The sequence below is a fragment of the Aedes albopictus genome, chromosome 2 (assembly GCF_035046485.1).
Source record: "Aedes albopictus strain Foshan chromosome 2, AalbF5, whole genome shotgun sequence".
Lineage (NCBI taxonomy): Eukaryota > Metazoa > Arthropoda > Insecta > Diptera > Culicidae > Aedes > Aedes albopictus.
Window position 1 is genome coordinate 280,820,507 of NC_085137.1, and position 23,385 is coordinate 280,843,891.

A 23,385-nucleotide genomic window follows, 5' to 3' on the forward strand; every position below is an offset into this window, starting at 1 on the left:
AATTATAGATGAACTCTTTTGAGGACTAACTAAGGATTTCCTTGTTCCTGTTTGAATCCTTTTCGAATTATCTTCCAATACTATTCACTGGAAAAATTCTTCCAGAAAATCTTGAATTAATTAAAAACATCTTCAGGTAATCCTGGAGAAGTTCTTGGATACATCACTGAAAAGATGATACCGTCTACCTTCGTTGGTTTGACCGCATCTTTTTAATTTGACCCCCGCTAATCTGCACATCATGCAAATTAAAAATAGTTCAAACGTCATTCTGCTCATGGAACGGGGTGAAACGAAACGCAGAACCAAAACAAAACAGCAAAGAAGGTTACCATCAGTATGTTTTCTGATGCCCACAGGGCTACCAGAAGTTCAAACTAAAAATGAACCCCGTTGGTTTGCATGAGTTGTCGTTCAAACCAACGGGGGTAGACGGTAGAAAGATTTCGGAAATTTTCGAAGGAACTCCTAAATGAATTTATTAAAGAGAACCTGAGAGAAATTTCTGAAGAAATCATTTGAGGAATTCATGGAGCAATCCCTGGAAGACTTTCTGAATAAACCTCTGAAGAAACAACTGGATGAATTCCTGGAGCAATTCCTACAGGAATGCCTGGAGGAAGCCCTGTAGAATCCCTGGAGAAATTCCCGGAGGAATTCCTATATAAATTCCAGTATAAATTATGGGAGGAATACCTAGAGAATTATCTGAAGAGATCTCATGAGAAATCCTAGAAGAAATCCTAGAATAATTTCTGGAGGATTCCAAAATTCTGGAGGAATTTCAAAATAAATCTCTTAGGGGATTCGTGGAGGAGATCTTAGAGAAATTTCAGAAAGAATCATTGGAGGAATATTCTTCAAGAAATCTCTGAAGGAATCCCTGATGCAATTTCTGGGAAAATCTCCAGAGAGAATCCTGGCGTAATTCCTGGAAGAATTCTTGGATGAGACCCAGCAAGAATTCCTGGAGAAATTTCTTGGATGAATTCTTGGAGCAATCCCTGAAAAAAATCCTGGAGAAATCTCCATAGCAATTCCAGGAGGAATTGCTGGGGATATTTCTGAAAAAAAAAATCCCTTGAGAAATTTCACTAGGATTTCCTGGAAGAACCCTCGGAGGAATTTCTGAAGCATTTCCTGGAGAAATTCGTGGAGAAATCCATGGAGGAATCTCTGAAGCAAATCCTGGACGAATCTCTGGAGGAATTCGTAAAGAAATGTCTAGAGGAAAGCCTGAAAAATTCCTGAAAGTATTCCTGTTGAATTTTCTGGAAGAATCTCTGAAGAAATCCTTAAAAGAGGAATTCTTGACATAATTTCTGAAGGATGTCAAGGAGTAATTTCTGGAGAAATTCCTGGTGTATTTCCTGGAGAAATTCTTGGATAAAATCCTGGATGAATGCCTGGAGATCCAAGGGATATTCCTGTGAGAATTGTTGAAAGAATCTCTAGAGGAATTCTTGAATGAATTTCTAGGGGAATCTCCAGAGGAATTCTGGGAGATTTCTATTTATTTTTCTGTTATTTTTCTCTTTCTGAACAAAATCCATTGAGAAAATTCTGGAGGAATTTCTAGCGGAATTCCTGGTAAAATCCTCGAAGGAATTCCTGAAGAAATTTGTGGAGAAATCGCTGAAGGAATACCTAAATGAACCCATGATAAATTCATGAAGGAATTCCTGGAGAACTTCCTGGAAGAATTTTTGAAAAAAATCATATAGAATGTCCTGGAAGAATCCTTAGAGGAACTTCTGGAGGATTTCCTGGTGGAATCTTCGAAGGATTTCCTGGAGGAATCCATGGGAAACCCCCTGGAAGAAATCGTTGAAAAATTCATGGAGAAATTTCTGGAGTAATTCCTGAAGCAATTCCTGATGGAATCTCGAGAGAAATCCCTGAAAGAATTCCTAGAGCAATTGCTTACACAGTTTCCGAAGGATGCAATTCCTGTGGTTATTCCTGTAGGAGTTCCTGAGGAATCTCCATAGGAATTCTGGGAGATTTGTTTTATTTTTATATTTCTGAAAAAGAAAAATCCTTCAGAAAATCCTGGAGGATTTTCTAGCGAAATTTTTAGAGGAACTCCTAGAGAAATCCTCGAAGGGATTCTTGAAGAAATCCCTGGAAAAATCCTTGAAGGAATTTGTGAAGAAATCCCTGGAGGAATCTCTAGAGGAATTCCTGGAAGAGTACCTAGAGGAATCCCTGAAAAATTCCTGAAGGTATTCCTGCCGAATTTGCTGGAAAAGATTCTTGAATTCCCTAGCGGATTTGTTAGAAGAATCCTTAGAGGAACTTCTGGAGGAGTTCCTGGAAGAATCTTCGAAGGAGAAATCCCTGGAGAAATTCGTTGAGAAATCTCTAGAGAAACCCCTGAAGCAATTCATGAAGGAATCTCAGAGGTGAAATTCCTAGACAATTTTCTGGAAAAATTTCTGAGATATTCCTGACATAATTTCTGAAGGATGTCTAGGAGCAATTCCTGGATCAATTTCTAGAAAATTTCTGGAGATATTCTTGGGGTAATTCCTGGACAATTTCCTAGAGGAGTTTCTTGAGAAATTGCTGGATAAAATCCTGGAGGAATGCCTGGAGGAATTCCTGGTGGTTTTCCTTATTTTATAAACACTTTTATTCTTAGTTAATGATCACATACACATTACAAAATCCACGATCTTTCTAACTCCCGAACATTTAGAGAATTTGAACCATCTAAAACATATATTACGTACTTAACGAATATCTTTAGAGCTCCGATTCTCCGATTTTTATTCATATTCCTAAACTCTGGAATTTTGAAAGTTTGGTAGTCTACTCTTGTATTCAAACTCATTCTCAATTTTGAACACAGATAGTTTCACAAAATTGCAACTTTTGAACAAACAGCTAGCATATGTTCTTGAGTTTCTGTAATTAATCTACATGTATTACAATGAGGATCGGGAGCTTGAAGCTCCTTTGGGAATTCCTGGAGGAACCTTTGGAGGAATTCTTGCAACAATTACTAAATGGATTGCTAAGGGAATCTCTAGATGAACCCTGGGAGAACTTTCTGAAAAAATCCTCAGCAAAATTCCTGGAGGAATTCCTCGAGGAGACCCTGCAGAAATTCCTGGATGAAATTCTGGGTGAGGCCTACATGGATTCCTGAAGGAATCTCCAGGAAGAATTAGGAGGAGTTTCTGGAGGAGTTCCTGAAGCAATTCCTGGAGGAATTCAGGAAGAATTCCTTGAGGAATCGCTGAAAAAAAAACCTGGAGAAATCTCCGCAAGAACCCAAGGAGGAATCTCTGAAAGAATGCCTGGAAACCTTCCTGGAAGAATGCCTAGTAGAACTACTGGTGGAGTTCTTGAAGGATTCTCTGAAGTAATTCTTGGGAAATCTCTGGAGGAATTCCTGTGGTAGTCTCTGAAAAAAATCCTTGGAGGTATAGTATTTCCTGGATAAATTTCTGTAGGAGTTCCTGGTGAAATTCTTGGAAGAATCTCGGAAGCAATTACAGGAGGAATCTCTGGAGGAATGCATGGAGGAAGTCCTGAAGGAATGCATTGAGGAAACCTTGAAAGATTTTTTGGAGGCAAAAAATCTTATAGGAATTCTTCAAGGGATCCTTGGAGGATATCCTAGAGAAATGCCTGTAGGAATTCCTGAAGGAATCTCCACAGGAACTCCTGGAGAAATCTCTAGAGGAATTTTTGGCGGAATTTATGGGGGAATCTCTAGATGAATTCCTGGAGGAGTTTTTAGAGAAATCCCTGCAGGAGTTTTCAGAGGAATCTCTGAAAAAAATCCTAGAGGAATTCATAGAAAATTTCTAGAGGAATTCATGAAAAAAATCGGAGGAATACCAGGAATAGTTCACGAAGAAGTCACAGATGGAATTTTTGGAGAAATTTTGGAGGAATCCTTAGAAGAGTTCCTGAAGAAACAGACGTAAAAACTTGAAGTATTTTTAGGGGCAAGGTACGTTTAATTGGCAAATTGAGAGATAAATTTGTGAAAAAATTACCACTTGTTTTGGTGGGATTCGAACCCACGACTCCGTTATCGCTAGTCCGGCGCTTTAACCAACTAAGCTACAGAACAAGTTACAACTCTGCAGAATAGAAAGTCAAACTGGATTCGAAGCACCACCCTAAACCGGGTCCGTCTTTCACAACTTTATCTCTCTTTCGGCTCTTAGATGCCAATCTCCCGCACTCTCGCGGCCTACGTACAACAAGTCTAGATGAACATTTGAAAATGGCCTATCTGCTTTTTGTAAACAAACATGTTTCTGGCTCTGTAGGGCCCATCTGCATCCACCCACGCACATCAACACCCTTAACAGATAGCTTGAAGAACACTCTTTTTGATAAGGGTGTTGATGTGCGTGGGTGGATGCAGATGGTCCCTACAGAGACAAAAACATGTTTGTTTACGCAAAGCAGATAGGCCCTTTTCAAATGTTCGTCTAGAAGTGTGCGCGTATTGTTTTTAGAATGTTGATATTGAAGCTCGACTGACACATACTTCGTCACCAACCATATGATCGGTGGTTGGTGACGAAGTATGTGTCAGTCGAGCTTCAATGAGCCTCTGTACGAATTTGCCCTGTCCTGCTCACTCCCACAGAAAATTTGAAACCAGCGCGCACAGTAAAAGTCACATTCGACTTTTACTGTGCGAACTGTTTTCAAATTTTCTGTGGGAGTTTGCACCGATCATATGGTTGGTGACGAAGTATGTGTCAGTCGAGCTTCAATGAGCCTCTGTACGAATTTGCCCTGTCCTGCTCACTCCCACAGAAAATTTGAAAACAGCGCGCACAGTAAAAGTCGCATTTGACTTTTACTGTGCGAACTGTTTTCAAATTTTCTGTGGGAGTGAGCAGTACGCCAGATTCTTGCAGAGGCTCATATCAACATTCTAAAAACAATACGCGCACACTTGTTGTACGTAGGCCGCGAGAGTGCGGGAGATTGGCATCTAAGAGCCGAAAGAGAGATAAAGTTGTGAAAGACGGACCCGGTTTAGGGAGGTGCTTCGAATCCAGTTTGACTTTCTATTCTGCAGAGTTGTAACTTGTTCTGTAGCTTAGTTGGTTAAAGCGCCGGACTAGCGATAACGGAGTCGTGGGTTCGAATCCCACCAAAACAAGTGGTAATTTTTTCACAAATTTATCTCTCAATTTGCCAATTAAACGTACTTTGCCTAAAAATACTTCAAGTTTTTACGTCTATTTCAGACATACTAGCCGACTGGTATAGCCGGAAAAAGGGCAATTAAAATCATTGTCATTCCTGAAGAAACTCCAGAAGAAATCCCCGAAGCAATTTCAAGAGGAATGGCTAAGGGAATCCCTAAACAGTTCCTGGAAGGAGTACTGATTAATTCTTGGAGGAGTTCCTTAAAGAATACAAGAAGGAATTCCTGAAGGAATCCTAAGAAGAGCTACTGGGAGAATCTTTTGAGGAATTTTTGAAATAAGTTGTTCCAAAAAGAATCACAGAAGTAATTTCCAAGTTAAGACCTGCAGAACTTTTTTTTGTCTGTATTAACGAGATTTTTAACCCTAGGCTAGTTCATCTCGGGAACTGCAGAATTTCTTGTAGGAATCCATGGAGGATATCCATGAGGAATGCTTGCAGGCATTAACGGAGGAATCTCTAGAAATACTCCTGAAGGCATCTCTAGAAGAATTCCTGGAGAAATTTCTGGAGGAATCTCTAGAGGCATTTCTGAAGGAATCCCTTTATGAGTTTTAAAGGGAATCCCTGCAGAAATTCACAGAGGAATCCCTGGAATAATTCCTGGAGGAATCTTTGAAGAAATTCGTGGAGGAATCCATTGAGAAATTGCTGGAGGAATCCCAGGAAAAATTCCTGAAGAAATTGCAGAAGCGATTCCTAGAGGTATTCCTAAGAGAATACCTAAACAGTCCTTGTAGGATGTACTGGATTAATTCGTAATTCCTAGATGAGTCCCTGAAAAAATTTCAAGAGGAACTCCTGAAGCTTTAATAGGCAAATAATTTCCAGCCCTATTCCACAGATGGAGCCTTCGAGAAATCAAAAAACGGGTGTGAAAATCAAAGCATAAATGCCAGCCCAGTGATAGGCATTGTTGTCAACTTCTTTTTTAATATTATAATATTTATCCCCAAAATGTACTGATCAAACGTAAATGGAAATATCTCTACTGTCCACCCAATGCTATTAATATAGGCATTGGCGTGATAAATATCGAACTAAAACATAATGAAAAAAGAGCAATCCTAAGCTTATAAAGGCAGAGCCGTTCGATGGAACAGCGTTTTTTCAATAGTGATCCTCAAACGGTTCGTAGTGCGCGCGGTCACTAAAGTATTTTGAAGTTAAACTGTGTTACCTCTTGTGTGTGTGAAAAATGTTATAATTTAGTTACGTTTACGCGTCGATACACGAAACGAAACGTCGAACTGCTGGTGAGACAATGTGCATTCCTTCAGCCAGGCCTCGGTGAAAGCATAAACATCATATCACCCGTCGCTAAGAGCCAGCTGATATTCGGCGACAGAGCTGTTGATTCCACCAACATTTTGATAGTACACGAGGACATTTGAAGCGGGCTGTCCTCTTTCGTCCCCACGAGGTTCGGACCTAGGAGGACGGGGATTATCGCTACGAATAGTATACATGCCTTGGATCGCAGCATGGAAGACCCCATCACCAGCACTAAACTCAGGGCCGAGACGGCTTGGATGGTAGGAACGAGTTAATGAATTAACTACATCGGCTGTTTTCCTATTCTCCGCATCGACCAATGTGGCGCTAGCTTCTATGCGCGAAAAATCACTAAAAGTAAATCGCAAAAATATTGTATGGCGAATACAATCTAAAGGCAAATTTCTCGAAGTGTAACACATTATTCGAAAAAATATTTGGTAGTGATTGTGCACAATGGTGACCACTATTAAGGCTACCAAATATTTTTTTCGGGAAAAGCTTTCTATTTCAAGTAATTTGAGTTTAGATGCATTTCGCTATACAAAATTAAATTGATTTACTCCTGCTCATCAACTGTGGCTGCGCGCAAAGCGGGTAGTCCATTGCGACGGGTAATCGGTCATCCTAGAAACGGAAGGTGTGACTGAGCTAGGCGGATCCGGGGTTTCCATACTGCTTAGTGTCGAGTGTCCCGGGTATAAGCGATGATAAGCTTGAGTACTTATTCGAAGACGACGCGTTGATAACTGATGCTCAACTAGACGTAGACAAGGGGGAGTGACAGTCTGCAAACTGAATGGCGATCAGGCAGCAAGAGGGCTTGAAACTGTAGATGAGACTGGGGAGACTTGTGCACCTCATATTTTCTCGGAATCAAAAACAACTTTCTCCTAATTTTTCCAATTCTAATCCTTGATAAACGACTATGTTTGGCTACAAGTGATTTCGATTGTTAATTGTATTACATTTTAACGGCTGGTGATTTGTTTTCAGTCCTTCCTTCTGTCGTATCCGGACGGACACTGTGGCATTCCGGGCCATTCCACCGGCTTCATTTTAGGCGATTCAGAAAAATCTTGTCAAAAACCTTGTTAAAAATCTTGTGAAGCCTCTGGAGTTATTTTCCTTTTAAATAAACTATGTGCTCAAAGAGGGATCAAGACAAGTGTCACTCATTTTTGAAAAATACACCATAAGACATGCCTCCATAAAAACATAGTTTTGAAAACTTTAACAATAATTTAAAGGCCTAGTCAGGCTAAGTAATAAAGCCAGAATCAGGCTAGTAACAAAGCCAGAAAAATAATGCATCAGCATCGTCCATTCTTACAAAACTTTTTTGTAGTTTGTGATCGAAGAATAGCTAGAACGCAACCTACTCGTTGCAATCCTTGCACCTCACGTTGTAATCAAATCGATTAATTTATTATTTTTCATTTATCATGATAATCATTTACGTTAGTCTATAGGGTCTTGCACCATTTGGGTAGGTGTACCTATTTTTGCTCTAGGTCAATTTCATACTAATTTATTTGAATTTTTGTATAGGATTAGATACTGTGCGTATCTCACCGTGTTCCAAAAATTAAGTTGTTAGGTATGACATTGGTTTTGCTATAGCAGTAAGTGCCCAAAATAGGCGCACCTGCCCAAATGGTACAATACCCTAACTTTGGTTAATATACCAAAAATTTTCAGTCTTTTATTTCTAGTGTAAATGTACTCATGGATTCTCGAGCCTAAAAATAATTAATTTTTAAAAATAATAATCGGTCGTGTGCTACGGCTTTTCTGTATAGCAAACTAATGTACACCATCTATATGAGCTAACGCAATATTGTCGTGCTTATCTTTTATTAGAGTCCTGCGGCGGTCGTACGCTCGCAAGGCATACCGTCGCAGTGACACTCACAAGGCAAAGCAAAAGGAAATGTGTTCCCGCCCAAAACAAAAGCACGTGGGTTTCGCGAAGTGACAGATATTTCTGATTGTATTTGTGATGAACGGCAAGAGAGGCTCAGTTAGATGAGGCTGTCAAATCCCATATATTGCTGACTTCACCCCAAATTTGACTGACACAATAGTGTGCACATACCTTCAAAGTGTGATTCCAGCGCAGGACCACGTCGGATCGAGTTGAAGTCTTTGGTACACTTATTCCTTGTAAATCAATGAATAAGTGCACCGAAGACGTCGAGACGATCCGATGTAACTGTGCACTTTTATCACATTTTTTGGGGGTACCAAAAATAGTGTGATAGTCCAATTTGGGGCGAAATCTGCAATAATGGGATAAAATTCTATTGGGATCTGGTGACGCTGTTATGGTGAGTAACTGTCGCGCTTATATCAGAAGCAGAATACAGATAATCGCCATATTCTGATTTTTCTCGAGAGGCATAATATTTTTTATAGTAAATTAACGGTAAGTCAGTGTGATTGACGGATATCGGTGAAAACATCTCCAGAACCAATTATTGAAGTTTCTCTATCCTCACATCGTTGCTTAACCGTTTAATACCCAACCCCGCCTTTAGACGGGGTACAGTTTAAGCATTTTTGTATTTTTTCATTCTTGGACAATCAAAATTCATACTTGAGCTAATATTTAGGACTGTTTTCTATATCTCAAAATGGGTCGTGGTGTCTTTTAAAGCGTATTGACATTTTTGCTGTCACCTTTCATATGTCATTGTTTCTTTTGTATTTAATCGCAACAATTAACATATTTAAAATTTTTCGTCAATCATTCCATTATAGTACAGCAGTTTAAGGATAAGGTATTTGGAGTACATAGCTCAAATTTTCTCAAGCACATACGTATCTAGCTGAAAATGTAACTTAATGCTTGCTTCCGCACAGTGAACATTGAGTTACATTTTCAGCTAGATAAGTTTAATGGTTCTCTTGATTTGAGCGCAAGAAAATTGAGCCTATGTACTCCAAATACCTTGTCCTTAACCTCCTCAACAGCTCGCTGATGTAGTGTACAGTTTGGGTCAAAAATGGCTTAAGGATGCTGAATACACTCAAAATGATTTTCAAAAAATTACACGGAAAATAAAATTTTGCATGAAAAAAATTTAAAATTAAAATATTTTAAATATAATCATAAAATATCAAAATGTTTTTGTCCTAAAAAGTGGTATGTCAAATGGGCTTCCAGGAAAATTATAAACGTGTAGGGATATTCAAAAATGAAAATAAGAAAAATCAGAAACCCAAAATCCACAAAATCGAGAATAAAAAAAAAACACCTTCAAAAACATGTTTAAATCGACTTTAGATGATGAAAAAGATATTTACATCAAAATAAAAAATGTTGGTATTAGAGGGTTAACAATATTGCTATTTGGTCAATGCATAAAAGCAGAATGATTCTGTTCTTAAATCGTTGTAATTATTAGAGATATTATACAGCGTTACATGAACCGGTCGTTGAACTTTAAGGTTTCATAATCTACATTCCTTTTCGATGTAGAAGTTCTAGTCTATTTGGTGTTCTGTGTATAGTCTGCAATACTCTGTACGCGCCCTCGCCATACCCTTCCCGAATTGTGTCTATCATCCTCAATAGGTACGATAGGATACCTACATCAAAAGGTGTCTGATGGATAGAGAAAGTAAGGCACATATCGAGTGATAGGAAATTGCAACATTCATGCACGTTCAAGATAGCCACGAGCGAGATATATAGGAGAAAATAGACAGATACGCTTTAAATTGCACCGTAGCCGACGATACGCTCCAAAATATAGAGAAGCAGCACACGTACGGCATGAAGCACACGCACATACACAAATGTAACACACTCAGCATCCTCCACATGAACACAGTGATATGGGATTTGCATTGCAAATGGATATAATATCAAAACAGTTACTACATACTTCTTTAGATAATCAACTCTGCCATCAAGTATAGTACGGCAGGATGCTGATGTACGTATAGAGATAGCTGTGTGTGGTGAAAGGATGATACTCTGCTCATTGAATCAAGTCAGGCGGAAATTCTATATATAATTTGAAAATCATGAACCACTCAAAATTCAATTATTCAATATTTACTTTATAGCTCGTCTATGTTTTATTTCTTTTTTTTTTTTTGAGTGGCTATCGACTCATTATCCCCTGATGCAGTTGTATCATGATAATGTTTTATGTACTCAGCTGTTGGAACTTGTTCGCAACTAAATAAAAAGCACGTGGAGCGTGGCCGGAAAAAGAAAATACAAAAAAACTCAACGTATACGCTTCCTGATTTATATTTTGCATGTGGATACATAGAGCAATAATACTTACAAATTTATGAAATGCTATTATCAAACAGTCATGAGAGATAGCGATGCAATCATATCATTTAAAGTGCAAACTCTGTGCTAACTGAACCGCAAGAGGCGAGCTAGTTTTATGAAACATCTCTGTAGCATCTATGCGATAATATTGATGACCGGAACAAGATATAATTAATGACGTGTATTGTATCACATACCCGAATGAAGTTTCAAGAATATAATTAAAATTGCATTAATTCGTGCCCCCAATAGCCTCAACAGTGACACAATGTATAGTGCATGTACCACGTTAGAGTGGTTGGTTGCAACTATAGAAATATATGTAGTTAGTGTTGAATAGCTGCCAGTTATCAATATAAGGACTTCCGTCGCATGTCTTTCCCATCTATTGTGTAACTGGAACAGTGAATTACTACTTTCACGAAGTATGGTATGGTACCTTGCTGCCAAATTATCCAATTCTCACATAATGCGCCATAACGGCCTAAAGCCCATTGGTAACTTAGCATGGGACATGCCTGTTTTTTGGGTGTTTCTACTATTTTCAAACTTATAATTTCGTCAATTTCTTTTACGTCTCCATGGTGCAATAAGTAATATTGGATCTTCCCGCAAAAAAATCCTTCTTGCAAAACACACAAAAACGACCGAAAGCTTAATATTCTCATTGAATTTTATAGTAAAATCGCTTAATTGGCTCTAAGTTAAAATCCATTAATACAAAAAATGTAATATCGCTGTATTTCAGAAAGCATTTTGTAATATTTTACCGTATACTTTATCTATCACAAATTATGCATACTTTCATTAAATTGAAAAAGTCGCTATATGGACAATTGTACGACACACATATAGTATGACAAATAATTTAATTCAATTTAAAATATGACTTTATCTGAATTTTACAGTATCTTCAACATATACGTATATTATTTATTACTTGTGTTTTTCTTCGCAATTTTTATTACTTTATTAGTTTTACGATTTCTGTTCACGATACGATATTTCTACATGTGTTCTCAACGATCACTCTACTTATGCTATTTTTTATTAAAAATGTAGTTATTATTTTTTATTATAAATATTCCCATCTTTATTACAATCCCAAGTAACCACAAGCATTATATCATTGCACGAATTAAACTGAATATCAACCTTTTTAATGCGAAATGCAGTAATTCTACACTTCTCATGCAATAATCCTTTAAATTGGCATTATCAATGTATTGATGCATTACATTCATTCTTTACATTATGGTGCATTAAAAGGTGATATACGATAATTCAATAATTCAACACTGCAAAAACTGTATAAATGCAATGTAGAATCTAGCAAAGGTTGCTCTAACAATACAATTATGAAAGCTTGACTCTAATGGTAAATAAATGAAATTAAGAAGAGTGAACAACTTTACGCTCAACTATAGCGGTGTTCAACATTTCTGGTTCGACTCCCGACCAACTTAATTCCCGTTTGAACCACCGATCGACGATTTTCATCAGCAAAACCTTTTTTCTTTTCTGTTGACTGCTATCACATGCCAATAATGATGGAAACCACATGAGCAGTGTGCGAAGGGTGTTTTAATTTTCTTATATAACTTAAATATCTTCTAAAATGCATTATGTATTTATCAGTGATTTATCAGAATGTGATCACAGGGATTCTATTACATATGGCATAATCGTTTTGCCCTCTACTTCAATGATTGAGACAGAAGAACAGTTTCCTTTAAGTTAATTAAATATCTGTTGTTATCACTGCAGCAGAAACGGTCCAAGGCACCAGCACGTATGGAACTCATCTGGCGGTCTTCAGCACTTCTGGTTCGACTCTCGACCCGGCAACAAAAAAAAAATGGTTACAACATTCATGTGGTGGTGCATTAGTACCGTCGATAACAAAACGGTGCTAAAAATAGATTTTTGTAATTACGTTGCTTATTGCCCTACTTTTCACTTGCGGTTGCAACGATAAAACGGCCTACTTTTCTCCACTAAAACAAAAGTGCCGAAAAGTACTACTTTTCGGCACTCTTAAAAGTGCTGAAAAGTAACACTTTTCGGCACTTTTGTCAGCACAAAAATTTTGCTCACTACTGCGTTTTCCGTAGATACAGCTGTTGCTCCTACATCCAATTAGCAGCTCGAATCCAAATCAGGACTATCCACGTTCCGATTCGGGCCGCTGATCAAGTGCAGAAGCAGCAGCAGAAGCTACTTTTGCTCCTTCCAAGGCTCCTTCTCATGTTGCTGATTGACGACGACGACGACAACGGGAACTTGAAAATTTGTGACACCTTCTACACCACAGCCTACCTGATCGAACAAAAACCTGCGTCGGTGCGCATGGATGCTTCCACGTGGTTCCTCGTGATTTCATGTATGTGTAGCTAGATAGATTCCGGAACGGGAATTTTTCGTAATTACAAAAAATGTTGTATGCAACTCGTTGCAAAACTCGATTTTTTCAGCACTCGTCGTATTTATCCAACTCGGCAAGCCTCGTTGGATAAATGTACAACTCGTGCTGAAAAAATCATCATTTTGCAACTTGTTGCATAAATAACTATTTTGTTTTTGTTTTTCGTGTTACACGTATTAAGCATGTGCAAATGCAAATGTACAGCACATGCATTTATGTCACTTTAGCAATGGCTGTCAGCGTGCTGAAATATGTGGCACTAATTTGATTTTAGTGGGGCCCTTTTCGACTTTAATATAGCTTCAATGAGGTGTTTAAAGTAATGCAGGATTATATACACAATTATAAATATAAATATATAGCAAAATTGATGCACTCATATACGGCTTCGTGGTTGCTTGGGAATATACTGTTATTAGATGAAGCACTACAAGAAATTGTAAAAATGTTTGTTTTTAATCTACTCAATGTTGTTATTGGCATCGCTTTATGCAAAACATTTTCGCATGCAATTCCGTCGTATCTATACAAGCGTTTTATAAGTTGAAATGTATTCATATATATATATATATTTTTTTTTCATATAAAATAAAATATCATATAATATTCTATATTATAGATATGCAAGGCGTCTAATCAATTTGGAGAACAAAAGCTCCAAATTCGACTAACAATCAACTCGGAATTATCAGCGCACATCAATCCGCAAATACAAGTGATCAACACTGGCAGCACAGCAAAATTTAATTGCACTATCGTTGGCTCGGAAATTGGGAAAATTGAGTGGTTCCATAACGGACAGGCTCTGTCCGACATCGATCGTATGGGAAACGATTTCAAAAGGTGATGACTATAAACCATCAACGTTTAGATAGAATGTTATTTCCCGTCAGTAGTTACTAGTTACATACACTACCCGTCATAAGTACGGACTCACAAAAAGTATTGCAACAATATTGCATCACCCTGACTCACCTCGATATCTCCAAAACCTGAGGACTTACAAAAATGCTGTCTTCAGGAAAGTTATTCAGAAGACCAAAAGCAACAACTTTTCTCAAGGCGGCATTTTTGTAGGTGTTCTGTTTTAAGAGATATCGAGGTGAGTCAGGGTGATGCAATATTGTTGCAATACTTTTTGTGAGTCCGTACTTATGACGGGTAGTGTATACACATATACACACTAAGATGAGTTCGGCAAATGCCGGCACCGCCGTAGCTCAGCAAATATTCATACTGAATCTCGGTAAAAAATGAAGTTTGTTAGCTGAATTTCGGCAAAAAATTCCTGAATCTCAGCAAACAAACAACACGATTGCTGAGATCTCGTTGAAAAGCATGTTTGCTGACAAGTTTGTTGGCGGTGCCAATCTCGGTCAAAAAGCAAGGAAATATGCCTAGATTCAGTGAAAAAAAAAATAAGTGTGTACCGTATGCGTGATAATGTTTGCACCATCGTCAAATAAAATTCCAGTTTGACTTGTGAAGACAATGTATTGGTTTTATTTGCAGGCATTTAAGCTATTACTCATATCCTAGTAGGCTGTGAATAAAAAGTGTTGATTTTCTTAGTTTTACACTTGCATAATGACTAAGTGGCAACCTAGCTCGTGATTTGTCCACGCGCAAATGTCGAAAAGTATCCGTGGTAGTGTCAAAGTCAAGATTAACAATTTTTGAATTTATTTTTTTATTTTGACATTGCATAATGGTGTAGACATTGGCACACAAACAAAAGTTATAATAACTATTGATTCTGGAATTTGGTACGGATCGATAGTTTTTCGGAAATCGAAAAAAACGGAGGTTGCGTTCGGGCAAATTCAAGACTTTCTTATATGGCGCTACTCGTAGCTCCTGGATGCCATTGGTAATAATGTAAGTTTTTTTTCTATGGTCGAAGAATCATAAAGGCCACCGTAATTTTCCTTTTCGATATGTCATGCCGTTAAGTCGCTGATTTCGCATTTCTTTGCCATTTTTCTCATTGAGCGCATATAATTCACCCAAATCTTATTTTTGGTGGCAGCGATAGCTTTCTTAATCCATGTTAACCTTGGACGACCAGTGGACACCTTCGGGAATAGTTGCCCTTGCTTTTTTTCGGTCTAAGACTGTTTTACGGTTCTCCTGAACACTCCTGAAATGTCTTTTTTAGCATTTGCGCGTGGACAAGTCCCGACTACCGCTGCTACCCCTTCATGGTGCAAATTTTAAACTTAAGAAATCGGATTTTTTTACCCGCAACCTACTGTGATATGAGTTAGAGCTTACGTACATGCAATAAAAACCAAGACATTGTGTGTACAGGTGATATGGGTACCTTATTTGTACGATGGTGCAAACATTATCACGCATAGGGTAGGGCGGGGCAAGATGAGCACCCTAAGGATCACGTTGAGGTTATTGCAAGTTAACACATTTTTGTAAAGTATCTCTCAATAGTTCTTTTCTATATCATGTTTTCTATCACCCATAAACATGGAAGGGTTCAAAATTCACAATAAGTATGATTTATTTGACTAAACAAAAAAGATGTTTTATGGTCAGTTCGAACATGCTACGGGGCAAGACGAGCACCCCTACGGGGCAAGAAGAGCACTTCATTAAAATCCCAATATTTTAACAATAAATTGGCCATACAGTGATTGATATAGTGAACCTTGTTTATAGCTATAATATCACGTTCTAAAATTATCAATTTCTTCGATTATTGAAAAAAAATGCGGTTTTATAATACTTTATACAGAATGACCCGAAAAACAATAAACGATTATTAAGTTGCTTATTTTTAGGAATTTACGCAACCAAATAGTTGCAGAGGTTACGGAAACCTATGTTCGGCACTATTGAGTTGAATCCAGAATTTCAAAATACTTTCTATACTCCCCTCAGGGGTGCTCATCTTGCCCCATTATAGGTAAATAACTAAAATTGAATAAATTTTAATGTTAGTTTTTAGAAAATATTTTCTAATATAAATTAAAATGCTTTGTAGTAAGTTAGTAATGTTGACTGATAACAAGAATTATGGTAAAAATTTGATTCTGACATAAAAACCTTATTTTATTCTGATGATTTCTTATAAGAAAATGCCATAAATCCATGCTATTGACTAATTTGACGATATTTTTTAATTCGTTCATTATGAAGTACCTAATATCAGGTTTACAAACAGGATAAACATTAATCTAACGGATTATGAACTTGTTTGGGCAAAATTCATCATAAAAGTAGTAAAACAGAGGGGTGCTCATCTTGCCCCGGGTGGCCATCTTGCCCCGTCCTACCCTACGGTAAGTATGTAGAACGATATACCATGGGGTTGTACGTACAAGTATAGACTGTTTCAAAGGGGGTCATATAGTCACAGCTGTAAGGCTAAGGTAATATAAGCATGACCGTGCTGAGGGCGACGGGTTCGATTCCCGGTTGGTTTAGGAACATTTCGTAAAGGAAATTTCCTTGACTTCCTTGGGCATAGAGTATCTTCGTTGTTACGGGTATAAATATTTGTTACAATTATAAGACAGAATAATTGTTAAATGTGTTATAAATATTATATTCGTACGTTCTTTGTGTTATATGTTATTTTTACTTTGTAAATATTCCCCGAGTTTTAATACACATTTATAGGGTTCTGACTGAATAGAGGTACATGAAATGCAATCCACTATTGATTGCCAACTTTCAGGCTATTTCGGGCAGTGGTCAAGTACTAGACATGTAAACCTTTCCCTGCCACGGACTTCAAGTTCTTGAGCTCAAGTATCGAACCCTGAAACGGGATGCCCAATTAGGATTAGTTTTCCTAGACCAAACCAAGCTATGAATACAGCATCAAATTCTGTGAACTAAAAGGCATACTGCCAACTAAAATACAAATCCAGGATGACTGATGGACCCAAATCAATAACTGAAACCTCGTCATCCTGTGATCGGAAGGTGTTATCCATTTGGATAACAGGGCACATTTATGTTATGTGTCGTTGTTGATTTTCAATCAACGGAAGAAAGAAACAATTTCTGCGTTTTTAATCGTTTTGATGACTCGATAAAAACTTCCTAAAATTACGAATAGGTATTATGGTTTAGGTTTTAAATTCAAAGTTTCATAAACTTACATTTAGTTCTTTCTTTCTCTGTTCTTTCTAGAACTTGTTCTAGAACTGCTTCTTCTTCGCACTTATTTTCTGGAACTTTTCTTCTCCTACTAGATGTGCGACTAATCCTAGAATATTTCTAATATTTTTTTTACTTTAGTTTATAGGAAAAAAAGTATTTTGTTTTATGCAACTCACCAGCGCTATTTTTAAGCTAAATTTTAGGTAGGATTTTCGATTATTTCAGTTCTTTTACTTAGCAAATCTAACCAATTTAATGAGAGATCATAGGATAAGAATTTATACAATTTAAGTTAATTTTCAGCTTTACCTTTAAGCTTATACGGAGTCGAGGATTCAGTTCAAAGTTTCTACAATTCGCGTAATAAAGACAAGTTTAGCTAAGTTTTATAACTACAAAGAAATTCAACGTTATGCCTTAGTTTCTTGCTATCGACTTTTGCTTTTCAGCGTAAAACTGCTCGTCATTCTGTGTCTGATTGACGTACCTGTCACGGCCCAAAGATCAACGATGGGTTACTCTTCACATCATGTTGTCTCGGTAAGCGCGCCGACTAAGGGGTCGTCACAATCCCCCCCGGGTACGCCGCTGATGTGGCTTACCTGTTCTTCGCGCCTAACATCGAGAACTGCTAGTTTTACCACGGGACGCTCATTTATTCCTCCAGTGGATGTTTGAACCGCAGCAGATCTAACCTTGCCGTCTTTTCCCTTGTTGACGGAGATAACCCGTCCTTTGGGCCAACAGTTCCGAGGATGCCCTGGATCTACGATCACCACGATGTCCCCAACTTCAACTTGCTTGCCATCGCTGAACCATTTTGTGCGCTTTGTGAGTTCCGGTAGGTAGTCACGAACCCAACGCCGCCAGAAAATGTTCGCCTCGACTTGAGATGTACGCCACGAGCGCTTCAACATCGAATAACTGTCGTCGAGTAAGCATGCAGGTTTAAGGCCGCTAGATGATCCTAATATGAAGTGGTTTGGTGTGAGGACTGGAGCATCAGGATCGTCTGCCGGCACGTGCGTCAGAGGACGTGAATTAATTATGCCTTCAATTTCCACAAAAAGGTTGCGAAGGGTTTCATCGCTGAGAAGGCGTTGTGGTTGAATTTGCTGCAAGTTACGTTTCACTATCTGGATGAGCCGCTCCCAAGCCCCACCCATGTGGGGAGAAGCTGGAGGAATAAAGCACCATTCAGTATTGGGGCTCACAATTTCCTGCACGACCTTCTCCTGATCCAAATCAGCCAGCGCCGCCTCAAGCTCCTTATTTGTGGCCACGAAATTCGTACCTCGATCGCTGAATATTTGATTTGGAACGCCTCTTCGTATCATGAAATTCCGGATCGCCATTATACATGAGTCCGCACTCAAAGTATGCGCGACCTCTATATACACCGCTCTTGTGGTCAAGCACGTCACAAGTACGCCCCAACGTTTCTCAGATCTTCGTCCTACTGCTACCATGAACGGCCCGAAATAATCCACGCCTACATATGTGAACGGTCTGCTGTAGGCTGCCATTCTAGCCATTGGTAGATCGGCCATCACGGGAGGCCGGGGAACTGCTCGTTGGTTTTTGCACTTCTGGCAGTTCGTCCTCACCTTACGAAACACAACCCTCAGCTTCGGGATCCTAAACACCTGTCGAATCTCGTTAACGACGACCTCGTGATTACGATGATGATAGCGTTCGTGATAGTTTCGTACAACCAGCATCGTGATGTAGTGCTCCTTGGGAAGGATAATAGGATTCTGGGCGTCCATCGTAGCGTACTCACACCTGCTTGTTCTTCCACGCATCCGCATCACTTGCTGATCATCTAGGAACGGATTCATGGAGTAGATCGAGCTCTAGTCTAGTCTAGTCTAGTCTACACATACACAGCCATTCATTGAAAGAATCCTGGAAAATGATAGAACCGACTAATTCTACCATTTTTCTTGTCATTATTAATGCTTGCAGTGCATCGGAAATGCATTACAAGCATTAAAGTGGCCAGGCCTACTGTGCAGCGTTATTTTACAGGAAAGCTATAGAGCGGGGACATCTCGTACCAACCGTTCAGCTTTTAAGAAAGCAAGAAAAAAAAACTTGAAAATCGGTGGGGGTGACGATGCTAAGAAGGATAATGTCACCCCTTGGTCCTTGTTTTCCAGGGATGGAACACAGGTATTTACTCTGTATCCTGGCCCTTATGCCTAGGCTTAAGCGCCGTTACTCGCTCTCTGAAACGAGAAAAAAGTATAATGATCCCTTCCCAAAATACAAAAAAAATGATATATTGTAGAAAAAAAATATGCTAATAATTATTACGAGTTGCAGGCAGCTTCACAGTTTACATCAGAACGAACTCACCAAATTCATCATCTTGTATTCGCAAATCGCCAATTACGAAAATGTGTTACATGCTCCACTGGTGATCCAAATTGTTCTTCTCCGAATTAAGCTGAGAAGTATTGCAGCCAGAATACTTGCACAATATAGATTCTTCTTAAAACTGCCCACCGCCAACCACACTATCTTCAGCACTCATGTCAGGTTCTAAATCGTTTCTGTCCCTTTTTCTTCCGCACAAATCTTGTTACAAGTTTTCCTTAACTCACGCACTCCATAAGAAGGAACGACCAATTTTTCTGATTTTACGACGCTTTTTCTCACCGTCTTAACCGGCTAAGATTTAGATGAAAACTCTGAACCACGTTTCATCCTTTTTCACAAATCAATATGCACTACCGAACTTGCATTTTCATCTATTTGCAGATACGATGCATTGTTTAATGCATTTTTCGACCATCTCCCCAAACGTAATTCTCTCGGGACCGAATCCGCCGAACGACACTCACGACTTTGAGAAAGGAACAGCGCACGATTTGAACACGGAAATCACATTTTTCGATGACCGAGATTCAATTTCGTTCAAAATTCTTCGACCATTTCCTTCGCAGCTTTAAGTATCACACCAATTTCAATTGCTTCCCGAGCATTTTCAACTAGACTCACACCTTCTTCATTTTTATTTTCTTCAGCGACATGCGCTTGTTAACGACAAAATATGATGCATCGAAATACATATTCACTCGCAAAAACAATCCGGGTGGCAAAGCCTCAGCCAAACAAACAGACAGCCCGTAATATTCACTTCTATTTATACGTAAAATTTCTTCAATTCAATATTGTACAGTTCCTGCACTAAAACGAGGTCATCCGACACACCAAATTTACAAAAAAAAAACTCCTTCCACGGAAGGCGTAGCACCACCAGCGGAATCAAATTTTCTTAGGCCGAAATAAAAAAAAAAACACGCGATGCACTCTTGTCAAACGCGACCATTCGCAGCCACAGCTTGCTGCGATCTCCAGGATTCATGGAGTAGATCGAGCTCTGCTTAGGAACTGATTTCGATGCAGCTAGTTCATTTAAAAGATTGTTCACTTCATCGGGATACGATTCTTTCTGCGCCAACTTGAAGAGGTAGTTCGATGCTTGCTGCAATTCCATGCTCGAGAGTGGGCCGTTCGCTCGTTTGATTCCAGATATTTTGACCCGACAGTTCCTCGAAAACCGAAACACGAAGGCCACTGTACGAACCAGTCGATCCCAGCTACTGAAATCTTCCACGGTGACGCACGACTTGATGGTAGCTCTATGGTGGAATATGTTTGCCCGTATTTCCTCCTTCGTTGACCCAGTTGTGAACGGTTCTACTGGCCAATTATCAGGATCCTGCCATAGAAATTTTGGTCCCTTGAACCACCGACTGTCACTTCCGAGATCTGGCAGACGTTGCCATTTAGTGGCTTCATCCGCAACATTGTCCTTTGTGCCGACCCACCTCCAATTTGCGATTTCACTGGTCTCTAAGATGTCGTTGACACGGAAAGCCACGTACTGCGAATATCGACGATGGTCCGACCGGATCCAGCACAGCACGTCACGAGCATCTGTCCAGAAGAATTTTTCGTCAAGCTTGAACGACAAACTGCTGCTCACTGATTTCGCTAATCTGGCTCCAATAACCGCCGCTTGTAGTTCGAGCCGCGGGATTGAAACAAACTTGAGTGGTGCCACGCGCGATTTAGCTGCTACGATTGCACACTCCACGCAGCTACCGTGCTGGAACCGTAGATACGCTACCGCTGCGTAGCCGTCCTCGCTTGCATCGACGAAGGTGTGTAACTGAACACAGGTTTCCGGTCCTATCGACGTTAGAAGCCTGTAACATCTTGGCACGCGAACATTCTGCAACGACGGAAGAACTTGCAACCAAATTTCCCATTTTTTGTTGAGTTTTTCTGGAATCTCGTCATCCCAGCCGATCCCTGAGCGCCAAATTTCCTGGAGTAGCACCTTGAGGAAGATCAGCAGATTTGCAAGTAATCCCAAAGGATCGAAGATGGCCATGAGTGTTCGCAGCACTTCTCTTTTAGTTGGCCGTCGGGTTCCTGACAGTAGATCTGCATCATGTTTCTGTGATAGCTTGAAGGTGAGTGTATCCGTTTTCGTACACCACCACATGCCCAGAACCTTTTCTGTGGCTAGCTCCGATCCTAGGTTTAGGCTCTTCTCGTCGATCCGCTCGTTGTACAAGGCGTTGAGCACCGCTGGAGAGTTGGAGATCCAGTTGCGCATCTCAAATCCGGCTTGGGCATGAACATGTCGAACATCTTGAGCTAGCTGAACTGCCTCATCTTCCGTTTCCGTACTCACTAACATATCGTCTACGTAGTTGCACTTGATTATCGCTGTTGCTGCTTCCGGATACTCTCCTGTATGTTTTTCAGCGTTCAGGTTTTTAACGTATTGGGCGCAGCTCGGCGAACAGCACGCACCAAACGTCATAACCTGCATGACGAAAGTACTCGGTTCCGCATCTGTAGGGTTTTCTCTCCACAGGAATCGTTGACAATTTTGGTCCTCCTTCGTCACGTATACCTGGTGGAACATTTCCCTTAGGTCCCCGCATATCGCCACTTTGTTCTCCCGAAACTGGATAAGTACGGACAAAAGGGACGTCAACTGATCTGGCCCAGTCACCAGCATCGAATTAAGTGACACGCCGTTGATTTTGGCTGCAGCGTCCCAGACGATTCGCACCTTACCTGGCTTGTTTGCGTTGTAGACGGGAAAGATCGGGAGATACCAGACCCGATGCTGCCTTTCCTTCAACTCTTGGTCAGTTAACTTGCGGATGTATCCTTTCTCGAGGTATTCGCTGATCTTCGTCTGCAGGACTGTGGCCAGCTCAGGATCTTTTTTCATCCGAGCCTCTAAACAGCGTAAACGCTGTAGAGCCATGGGCTTACTATTCGGCAAGTGCAGGTTGTCGTACTTCCAGAGCAAGCTGCAGACATAGTGGCCGTTTTCGGTTTGAGTAACGGTGTTGAGGATGTTTTCGGCCCGTTGATCCTCGGTTGATGCGAGAGAATGTTTGGGTTTGGAAATCCCTAAACTTTCGATAGAGAAGAACTCGCACATTGCGTCTTGAAGTGCAGCATCATTCGATCCACTACAAAGGCACCTTTGAGGACTGTGATAGCCAACAAATTCTCCTCCTAGCTCTGTTCCACCATGTATGATCCAGCCCAACCGTGTTTTCGTGGCGATGGGCTCGCACCAACCCCCTTCTCTTCCTTTTTGTGGAAGTGCCAAGTTTGCGTTATCGATACCGATGAGGATTCGGGGTTGGACATCTTGGTAGGATTTCACTGGTACTCCTCGCAGGCAATGATGCAAATGATCACCTCACTAGTGCTCATCACAACTCATCAACTGTATATTTATCGCGTGCGATGGAACTGTGCACTGATCAGCGATGACCAGCAGCAAAGAGGTGGCAAAACGAACAAGATGTAAATCACAAACGATTTTGCACACATCTGACTGGGCCGTCACACGCTCGCCCGAACAGCCGAACCATACCGAATAGGGCCTGTGGTAGTCGGGTTCATTGGCAGATGATCACAGCAACCATGAAGTTAAGGAGACTGACAGCGGAGGGTGGAACACAGTCATTGGAAGACATAATATACTTACACCAGTGATACTATAATAATAGAATAAATA

At 39.8% G+C, this 23,385-nt stretch overlaps 1 protein-coding gene across 12 annotated transcripts in view; it reads left to right on the plus strand.

Moving 5' to 3' along the window:
- The window catches only part of LOC109415006 (cell adhesion molecule Dscam2), a 200,053-nt gene that overhangs the window by 75,406 nt on the left and 101,262 nt on the right, over positions 1–23,385 (plus strand). For 10 of the 12 annotated variants that reach the window (XM_062851903.1, XM_062851905.1, XM_062851900.1 and 7 more), the window contains one exon: positions 13,810–14,033. The exons of the other annotated variants lie outside the window; for them this stretch is intronic. In XM_062851903.1, the coding sequence (XP_062707887.1) occupies positions 13,810–14,033 (224 nt within the window). The remainder of the gene's footprint in view (positions 1–13,809; positions 14,034–23,385) is intronic. 12 annotated transcript variants of the gene reach the window in all.